General features: G+C 40.1%; 1 protein-coding gene across 8 annotated transcripts in view; it reads right to left on the reverse strand.

Annotated features, from left to right (window-relative positions):
- Positions 1–433: 433 nt before the first annotated feature.
- EBF3 (EBF transcription factor 3) overlaps positions 434–11,065 on the reverse strand; it is a 121,758-nt gene continuing 111,126 nt past the window's right edge. For 3 of the 8 annotated variants that reach the window (XM_065672976.1, XM_065672975.1, XM_065672974.1), the window contains 4 exons: positions 10,818–10,995; positions 9,427–9,615; positions 8,800–8,997; positions 434–1,405 (listed from right to left, as the gene is read on the reverse strand). In XM_065672976.1, the coding sequence (XP_065529048.1) occupies positions 1,179–1,405; positions 8,800–8,997; positions 9,427–9,615; positions 10,818–10,995 (792 nt within the window). In that variant the 3' untranslated portion in view covers positions 434–1,178. Of the gene's footprint in view, positions 1,754–8,799; positions 8,998–9,426; positions 9,616–10,817; positions 10,996–11,065 lie in introns of all 8 variants that reach the window. The other 5 variants (XM_065672981.1, XM_065672978.1, XM_065672980.1 and 2 more) reach the window with 3 other exon arrangements.

The raw sequence follows: 11,065 nt of genomic DNA on the forward strand, positions 1-11,065 counted from the left end.
AAATAAAAATGCAACCACAAAATAGATTCATCTTTTCTGTGGCTGTATCACATGCACATATTCTACTAGTATTCATTACAGCCATGTGGCACGATTTGGATTTGACTATACAACAAACGACTTTTTTTGTTTTTTTTCAAAAAGTATTTGTTCTGATAACTTAAAAATAATATAAAAATAAAGAATGAATTTGACTTTTCCTCAAAAATAATAAAAAAAAAAAAAAGGGAAATTACGGAAAGTCTAAATTATAGCAACTTTCTGAAGTACAAATGAAATGGACGGACACTGATTTAAAGAAAAGCATGAAGGCAATGGTTCTTGGCTTAATGCTATTCTCAGCATCGCAATACCAGGCCATGACAAAAACCAAGACATACAAGGAAAAAAAAAAAAAACCAACAAACAAAACCCAAAATGATGAAAAGCAATATACAAAATTTCAAAGATAAATACAATATTTATAGTTGATATGTTACAAAATAAAGTCCCTTAGTGACTGCAAGTGTTTATGTGAAAGAAAGTGTTGCAATGAGTAAGACTATTTTATTCCTTACAGGCTTTCATAAGGAATAAAATCTGCTTTTCTAAAGGTTTTGAAGTGGATCTGAAAAAAAGTCAAGACAAGTGTATAAATATTTAGCTACAACTTTGGCAAAATCACAAAAGTCTACAATTTTATAACCACATACAAAACACATTAGGGGAGAAGGATCTAGAAGTCAAAAGGACAATTTTCTGGTACAAGAAACATAGACTTCACAGTAGCCTAAGAATGCAATAGTATACAGTGCTAGCAAAAGTTGAAAAAATGTTGCAGATCACACTTGCTTAACAGGAAGCTCTAGCAGTGGAAGTATATTTTTGTCTCTTTTTGTTTAACCAACAGACAGTAGCAATTCCTTTCTCTGTCAGTGTGCTTGTTGAAGGCAAGAGAATTCAATATCAAAGTTACAATTTCTAACTACAATAAGTTACAAAGTTCCATTTCATTAAGATGAAGTTAAGCAACGAGAAACCCTCCCGCGCCCGCCCCGCGCCCCGGTTGTCGTGTTCTTATTTTCCTAATCATATATTTATCCTTTTTTTTTTTTTTTTTTTTGCTTTTTTTAACATTTTTTTTTTTTCCAGTTTGATGGCTCATAACCTCCTTGGCCCCCTTTTTGTGTTTTTGTTTTTTATTCCACCACAAAAAAATATTTCACATTATAGAGATACACAACCATTGTGAATCTAGTTATGAGTACAGAAAAATGTTCGGAGGCATTTTTCATCAGTGTTTCATGATAATCAAAATGGTGCATCCACAAAGTTTCTCCCAACACATAGCAAGTACTAGACATAGCCAAGACGTAATCAGAAACTTTATACAAAATAGGCGTCGCTTTTTCCTTATTCTTCAGGACTGAGAAATGTGAAAATATGAGAAAAATTCAGTCAATAAAATGGAATTGTTCATGAAGAAGTAGGTTGTTCGCATGTAGATTCTTAATAGTTTAAATAAAATCTTTAAACAAAGTCTTTTTTTTTTTATTTTGTGGGTGGTTTTTTGTTTTGTTTTGTTTTTTGTTTTGTTTTTTGATTTTTTTTTTGTAGCATTTCCATTTGCTGCTGATTCTGTGTGAAGATACTGTTTCCATCAGCATGTCTTAATATACTAAACTTGTCCCCTAAGCTCATCCTCTGAAGCTTGGTGCTACGGTAGGTAAACAAAAGTGACTTTACATTGGCGGGACTACAAGCCCAGACATAGCTAAAAGAAAAAGAGAAGAGAAAATGAGCTGTTATTAACACGCTTGTGTAAAGGCATATTGGGTTCAAAGCAATCGCGATGCTCAGCACTGGGAGCGGGATGGGGAGGGTGAATGCAGACCTGGGTACCTCCACACCATGCCACAGCATCCTCTGACCAGGGGACCATGGACACGTGCTTCTCCCAGTGAAATGCTCCATAAGGGCTTCATGGAGTGGGCTTTGGCGCACAGAGCATGCCAACACCAACCACCACTTCATGACCCAGCATCCAGCTGGAAAACCTCCCATTTCCACAATTGTACTTTGTGGTAACACAGGGGCTGAGCCAGTCAAGGGCTCTCTAAAACCAAAGCCAAACATCCTACACCCACTATCAACTCTGGAGGTCAAGCACCATAAAAAGCCACGAGATTAATACCCCTGATCAGCCACCTCCTGGTTTGTTAAACAGATAAAGACTGAGATGCCAACAAATACAGCTTTTTTCCTGGTTAACTCTTCGGTAGAAACTTAATTTAGACAGTCTTTAATTTTACTGTTGTTTAATTTTTGCCATAATATTTCTCCTTAATTTATGTACAACAGATATTAATAAATTTGTTCGTGTAGTGATGTGAACTTCAATTTCTCAGTTCATTAATTTCAACAATATTAATTTATTTCAGATTCGCTGTTGCAGCTTTACGGTTTGGAAGAGCTGGGTATGTACACATTCCATACGTCACACAGCCTCCTACGGCGGCAGCCACCAGGACTGCTCCAAGTGCTCTGCTGCCCCAGATGCTGTAGGCAGCTGTGTGAGCGGATGCCAACGGCTTGTATGGGACTATCTCCTCTAAAACACATCAAACAGTGCTCTTGAAACAGGTTAATTTTCTGATTATTCTACTTTCTGCCCCAATAAGATGTATCGAATATTCATTGAGAGCAGCCCTGAGGAGAGGGACTTGGGGTGTTAGTCAGCAAGAAGCTCCCCATGACCCGGGTTCAGTGAGCCCGGAACCTGCCATGTGCTGGGCTGCACCCCCAGAGTGTCAGCAGGAGGCTGAGGGAGAGGATCCTGCCCCTCTGCTGCTCTATGAGGACACCCCCCCTGCAGTCCTGATCCAGCTCTGGGACAACAGCACTAGAGGGACGTGGAGCTCTCTAGCGGAAGGTGTTCCTGCCTATGGCAGGGTGTTGAAGTTGGATGAGCTTTGAAGTCCATTGCAATATAAAGCAGTCTGGGATTCTGTGATTTTTGTGAAATATGTCAAAATTGAAAATGGAAGTTACAATTTTGCACAGTTTATAATGCTGCATGTTTTAAACCTAAATAGTGATAGAAGTTACAAAACTTAACTGGAGAACAGTGCGTATACTAACAGAGAACCTTTCAACCCAAACCATTTTGTTTCCTTATCATATTTCCCCTGCATCTCCTCCACTCCACACTACATTAGCCTGGGCCCGCAGATGACCTAGCTCTGTGTTTAGACTTGCTGAACCAAGTGCTCTCTTGGTTGACTTCTATGAGTTTACACCACATCAGGCATCCCCAGACAGGTTGAGTTACATGGGGTGCATCTGAACGAGGGGCCATGGAAGCTAGTTTTGAGGTGCTGTTATGCTGCAGTACAGCCATCAGCTGCCCTGGATGTCAAAATCACCGCAAGTCAACCCAAAATGCAGGGTTATCTTTTCTGGGTTAGGGTTAGCAGGGATCGGGCATTACATTCTATGTCAAGGTGAGACATGAGGTCCATTTGTCAGAGCCAGCTCAAGACATGCAAAAGTCCGGGTCTGATCCAGACATTTGCTTCTTCAAAGAACAACTTAGCAGAAAAGCAACCCAGATTTTTCTTCCAGAGACTGCATAAATACCTTCATAAGTAGCACATCATTACTTGGTACTGAGACCCTGCACATCTCAATCACACATTTATCTTAATCTCATGTTTTGCTTCTGCTGTGTGACTATTTACATAGTTTGCAGCTTGCTTTTATGGGGGGAAAAAAAGTCTGAATTCTTTAATTTAAGCAATTTAGCCAGTTCTGTTGAATTCTATCTGTGGCACAATGGGAAGGGGGTGCAAAACTGGTGCTCCAAACATTTATTTCATTATATATTTTAGTAGCAACATTTGACCATTGTGAATTCCTGCTGTGCAAATTGATACCAAATGCCTCCTAAAGAAAAATAGGGTGGCTAGTTTTTTAATAATAATTGTGATAGTTTCATCCAAGGGAAGAGCAGAAAATTAAGCAGGATGCAGTTTTAAAGGAATATCGAGAGCCTTTTGCTCTGCATTAGAGTCATAAAGCTTAACCAGAGAGCAATATCTTTCACAATCTATAGAAAGTAAATTACAATTGGAAACCAAGTTTGAACATATCTTGTAGTTGCAACTTTGCAGCAAGCCAGCACTTTCTCACTAAAAAAAACCCAGCTTTTTATACTTTAAGTGTCCATTGTTTTAGACAGGAAAAAACCCTTTGCTCTAAGGAACCCATACCCTAGCATCCTGCTCTTAAACAAAAATGGAAGCACTTCACTTTGTGGTCATAGACTATGAAATGGAAGTCATACAGAGTTAAAAAGAACGTGGCTTTTTGGATAAGGCCCAAAGGCCTCTTTTTTAGACTTCCAGGAGGACAAAGTGGGATAGGGAATTGGAGCAACCTGCTCTAGTGAAAGGTGTCTCTGCCTGTGGCAGGGGAGTGGAACTGGATGAGATTTAAGGTCCCTTCCAACCCAAACCGTTCTATGATTCTATGACAACAGAGTGTGAGGTATCTCCTCTGTGAGATAAAGCTTCCAAGTTTTGATCCTAATGAGGTTATCAGTTGGCTGAAGATGGATGCTCAGCTGATGGGTGGCGCACAGGCACATCAAGAAAGACCATGTTAGCTCTGGCTGGTATTGCCTGCACCCTGACCTGTCTGAGATTTCTCTTTTATTCTTTTTCTTCATAACTTCTGTCTTGGATCTCTTTAGAACAAAAGTGAATCTCCTTGTTGGCTATAGACCTCTCCATGCTCATACTTTGGGAGGCCTAAAATGCAGGATGGCTTTTTGGGGACATGCTTACTAGGAGAAAGATCATGCTTCTAGAGTGGTGGGCTTAGGTGGTCCTGATGCTTAGGGCAATGTTATGACAAGCCATAAGTTATACCACCTCAACCTCTTCTTTAAACTATGCTAGGATTAAAAACAGTCCAACTGATGTCCAGATAGACTTTCATAGTTCTGCTCCTGCTTTCTCTCTATTTTATAAGTACCAAGAGCAGCATTTTTCCAAATACAGACAACTCCTACCATGGTTTCCCCAGCAAGGATCAGTGTGATTAACCCCTGTAAAAAGACTACTTGCGTCTGCAGAGCTGTTACATGTTGGGTTTGGCCATGCTTTCATCTGACTGACTGCACAGTGCTAACAAACCTTCATAGGAAAAACTGGGCTGCCTGGCCCCATCATGTTGGTATGTGATGCCTTGTCATAGAAGGGTCCACCAGCTTCCCTGAAAACCACCTATCTATCTAGTTTTTATCTCAGAACAGAGGTTATGTGGGGAAAGGTAACATAATCAGCAATGAGAGGGAGGATATTCTGCCCTGTGGTTAAAAAAGCATGACATCCTTTCCTATCCAGATTCGTAAACTGCAGGATTTACCTTAGGTACAACCACAGTGACCACCAGCTCTTCCTTCTATCTTAGTTTGTCTAAATGTATGTGACTATTCCTAACAGTGCAAGCAACTCAGCTGTCACTCAGCTCCATCACATCCTGCTGTATAATGAGTTTGCACACTTGAAGATCACTGAAAAACTTTGGCTGCTTTGGACTGCAGCTCTTGAATTCCAGATTTTAATTTAAGGTAGAAAATGTGCTGATCAAAAAACTCTCGAGCTGCTTGTGCAGCTCAGAAAGCAAGTAATTAAACTTTAAAAAGGGGTCAGTGTTAAAAAATTACTAAGAAAATCGGAAAAAGGAAGCAGAAACTCCTGAATAACTGCACAGTTGAAACACAGCATAAACAACAGCGCCGAGGCACTGGCACAGGGTGCCCAGAGAAGCTGTGGCTGCCCCATCCCTGGCAGTGCTCAAGGCCAGGTTGGACACAGGGGCTTGGAGCAAGCTGCTCCAGTGGAAGGGGTCCCTGCCCGTGGCAGGGGTTGGAACTGGGTGAGCTTTGAGGTCCCTTCAACCCAGTTCTTGTCTGTGATTCTATGAAATTCATCCCTGTCTTGCCACTCAATTCTGGCTGTATTTCAGTTCCAGGCACTGGTTGAGATAGGTGAGGACAAGCTGACTGGAGCATTGTCAACCTGAAGCCTTTCATGAGTTCAGTCTGAATTAAGTCAATGGCTCTAGTTGGATATAATGATGGTGGCTGTCTGCTGTGATGCTAAAGGAACTCACCACAGATATGTCAGATGCGGTTTGATTTTCTTCTCAGCCCAAGGGAACCTGCACCCACATATTTTACCCTTTGCCAAAGTACCCTCTCACGATGTGGAGCATCATCTCATGATGCGCTGTGCTACTTTGCATGAATAATTCAATTTTGTGTCACAACCCTGGCACTCAGTGCTCTAACTACCAGACTAGAAAGATGTTCTTGCTATTTCTCTGGGTCATTTTGTTCAACACAGAATGCTTCGGTTTAGTTCCTTTAGATAGGTGAGGAAAACATAACAATTTATATTTATCTATTAATGTTTAACACTTTTATTTATTTTCAGTTTGGCTGCTGAACCAAAACCCACCACTTCTGCACATCCCTACATCTGGATGCATGTGTTTCAGAAGGTTTGAGCGTTTGCAGGGTAAGGACAGCCTGGTGAGGGAGCAGTGCAGGTCCCAGGGGCACCTAACCTGGAGCTATAGCAGCACCCATGGGATGCTGGACTTTGTTAGGGATGACAAATGGATTACAGCATCCTGAAATCAGAGTTGAAGGGATCATTAGACCTGCACTAGGCTGTCTGGGCATGGAAAAAACTTAGTCCAAAGCTGGGCTGGTCCTCAGCCTAACAGCTAACTTCATGACTTATTTAGGAAAATCAGCATTAGTTGATTCAAAGTCGTCTACTGGGCATTTATACAAAAAGCATTTTATCCCTGAGGATGAAGATGGATGGTTACTGGGGCCTTGGGGAAGTGCCAAGGGAGATTGGGTGCTCAGCACAAGCATTTGGCCTGCCCAGTTCTTCCGAAAACCCCACTTTGCAGCAATCCAGACCTTTCAAGCACCTGAAAGCTTGAATATGTGATGGGAAGCCCTTTCTTTACATACTGAAATTACAGAAATTCAGATAATTTTCACTTAGATCTTTAAATAGTCTTATTTTTCAGAGTAAATCAATATCAACAGGTTAATGAGGATATATCCATATAAAAATACCTGCTACAGAATAGCTGCCTCAGATCTAAGCCATGTGTTACAATTTTTATTATTAACAGTTAATATTACTTTATTTACTTTAAATTTAGTATTTTATTTCAGTATTGAATTTTTATACTAATCTCTTTTTATTAAAAGAGGAAAATAAAACGTATTATTTTATAAATGTATAATCTTTTCTAAGAATATTGCTTATTCCTTTTCTAGGTGTAAGCAATAGCTTAGTTTTCTACTTAAAGTAACATAGTAAAGCCTTCACTAAAGGTCTATGCAATGACAAAAAATGTTAATCTAATTATCCTTTTCTTTAACATCCCTCTTACCGCAAGATTTCTGTAGCTGGATGCTCTGCCCTTCACTGACCCGAGTGCATAATAAGCTCTCAGATGCTTCTTTGGGCCACGGACTTAATAACAAGATACAGCTTTTGAGATCCTGGTCTCAAATGGCCTGGATTTTGGGTGGACAAGCAATTCTGTGGGATCACATCTCTCCAAAGTGTCTTAAACTGGATACCACAAAATGCAGATGTCCAGAATTAGTTTAGCAAATCAAGATATCCGTCTTTATCTGTTTGCCTGTGAGTGCTCATCATATTAGAGATATTGTGGTAATACAAAGAATAAATAATACTGAGCTACCTTACATCTTAACTAAGAAAGTCAAGAGGAGGGACTTGACTCCAGGGTAAGAGTGTCCACAGCCCTTTCTGGTATCAATGGGATTTGAAGTGCTTCAGTTTACTGCCCTGTGCACCGAGGCTGAAGATTTGTAAAACAGAGGCAAACAAACCTTTTCCAGGGCTCTAATGCATCTGACAGCATTATCTTCTAAATGTTAAAATATGCCATAAAAAGGAAGGCTTCTTTGTTCATATTTTTATTCTTCCACCAAACGTATACTGTATCGCACTTCCTCCTGCCCCACTCCCAGCAGGTGACCACGGGAATTCTGCAACTGATTTACAAATGGTTCATTACACTACCCACACCAAATCACACCGAGTAAAAAATGCAGAAGCTTAAAATTGCCTGCCTTAATTAAAATATTTAGTTGCTCATTTAGGGGGAGTAACCCCTCAAACACCACAGTAAGAATGAGTTGGGACCAACAGAGCATGCAAACTCACTGCACAAGGGGCTGGCTAGTCCAAGGGAAGGTTAGTTCGCCAAGTAAGAGCTTAACCTGATTTATAGTTCACCAAGTAAGAGCTTAACCTGATTCATGCTAGTCTGACATATATTAAAATAACTGTTGCATCCGATATGAAATGGGGAAATCACATCGCGGCACACTGGAATGCTGCTGGTTTTAAGCATCCATAGAAATGCGTTCTGATAACACACATGAAACCTCCAAGGAGATACAGTCTTACTTTAAAATTTAAGGCACAAATTCCTAAGGGAAAATGCCACAAAATCAACCAGCGTTTCTTCTAATGTAAGTATTAAAAATGAACTAAGATTTGCTTAAAATCTCAGCATACCATTCGCGCTACCCTACTTCTTCTCCTGCTTTTACATCACTACGAGAGCACCAGAAACCTAAAAAAACCAAAAATAGCCAGGTACCTTTCTCCAAAATAAACTGATCAAGGCTCGAGTGTATGCACCAAAAAAAGCAATACACAGAAAACTGAGAGAGATCCAGCTCACCTTGAAGTCCATTTCCATTTGCACTGGTGCAAGATGGTGGAGGAGAGGCTTGGGGCCTGACAACAGGAGCAAAGGCGCTCTTTTGTTTCACTGCAGAGATGACATTGGCAGGTGAGAATGAGAAAATGCCGTGTGTACTGCTACAGTTTGAAGGGAGGGTGACCGAAGAGGCTGCCATGGTAGGGCTTGACGGCACTACTGCAATAAAGCAAAAATAATCAGGACTCAGATTGAGGTTTTCACGGCAAACACGGAAAAAGAGAGTGATAGGGCCTTGCCTCTTAAAATATATATAGGTATATATATATTATAAAAAAATATATATAAAAGAAAAAAAATGAAATGCCTTGGCTTGGCCACTCTCTGGATAACAGGCAAACTCTTTTGTGTTGGACTTTTGTTACAAATTGTGCAGTCCAATTTTGGTTTTTTTTTTTTCTCTATCTGAGATTGTATTATGGCACAAACAGATCAATTTATTATAGTCATTTTTACGTCCAGCCTCCAGAGTCACCCCTCCTTTTATCCAGTAGCTCACAATAGAGGAAATCAAAACAATGCAAGTATTTGATTTTTGTAGTAAATATGAATCTATATGATGATGTGTTACCAAAAATAGACACTTACTGCCATAAGGAGAGTTAGCTGAGGAGCCATTAAGAAATCCAGGGGAACCTGGTACACCTAGATTGGGCATGCCGGCATTGCCATATCCATTCATGCTATTGCTGACTGTGTTGTAATTGGACTGCTGAGGAGTACTGCTGGGAACATATCCTCGCGGGGAAACACTGCTTGTGTTGCGACTGTAACCTACTGTGTTAGAAACCCCCCCACCCCAAAAAGATCATGTTATTTTATAATATAGACTTAGGGCTGGGGGGTTTCCTCATGCAGCATATATTACACAGTTTTAATTGATTGCACAGCTTTGCTCTAAGTTGTCTCTTACTGCCCTATCAACTCTTGCAGTTTGAGATAACCTTATCACGCCAACCCTACTTAAATCATCTGCGAGCACTCTATGTTGTCTCTCCTCTTAGCACAGACAGCCAACAAAAGCTCTCTTCGATCCAGCTGTGTCAGGTGCCTTCACGTTTGTCTTTAGGAGCAATTATCAACAGGCTCAAGTCCTGCTTTGTACCAACACACTGAATGAACTTTCAGCCTCTCCAGGCCTTCAAATGCCAGAGCTGACAAGAAAAACTTTTTTTTTTGTTGCATTGATTTACTTTAAAAGGATGTTTTGGGGTCTTCATTTTATGATTGATATTTTTACACTAAGAACAGGCTCGTACTTGCGTAAGGTGTAGCCATCAGTGAAAACTAATTCAAGATCAAGTTCAGAATTTTATAAGGCTTATTAGCTTGGAAATGCATTAAAAGACAATCTTTTTAGAAGAGGAAACATAGCAGAATCAGGATTTTAAACAACAGTTTGTTCCTATCTGAGCAATCAATCTGATAATTATGTTGCAAGCAAAAAAATACGGGTTTGAGCAGAGCTAATAATCCTGTTTCCCTCCTTTCATTAGTATCAAAATTAATTTTAAATGCAATATGCCACATGCATTTTCAATTACAACAGGTAAATTAAATCAACTATTACTTTTATTAGTAACATATATGTCACACGTGCCTATAAACAAAGTATTCTAAAATCACAGACATCAAATTAGATTTATCTGTGTAAATATTCCAAAAGCAGGTGGAGATACCGAGACATAATTGTTCTCTAAAATAACACACACTTTGCATATTTACTGTGAATAATAAAGAGCTTTCTACACTGTTTGTTGTTTTTTTTTTTCCGCTGGAGATGCTTTATGATAACAGTAAACGAAAGAACAGGAAGAATTAGACATTACGAGAAAGTTAAAGGCGGCTTTTCATTACACAACCAGACATATGACTACAGGGAGAAAAAGAGGTAGAACACAGCAGTGACACCAGCTCGGATTAATAGGGACTGGCCAAAAGCAGGCAAGACCGTGATTAACTCTTGAAATGCCACCTACCTTGGTCATTGGCTTGCGAGGTTTCGGACACATTCACCGCGAGCTGGCTGCTGAAGGAGTTGACTCCCATCATGCCGGTGTGAGCGGGAGTGTTGGCTAGAGTGGGGATCTGGTTGTGGTTGCGTGGCACGCTGTATAACGCCTCAGCAATGTCAGCTGCTCGTTTCAGGATGATTTCCTGCAAGGATATAAAATCAGAAGCTAACTTGCACAAATATTCCAATATTTGGAATATTGCAATATGGCAG

The sequence above is a fragment of the Lathamus discolor genome, chromosome 3 (genome assembly GCF_037157495.1).
Source record: "Lathamus discolor isolate bLatDis1 chromosome 3, bLatDis1.hap1, whole genome shotgun sequence".
Lineage (NCBI taxonomy): Eukaryota > Metazoa > Chordata > Aves > Psittaciformes > Psittacidae > Lathamus > Lathamus discolor.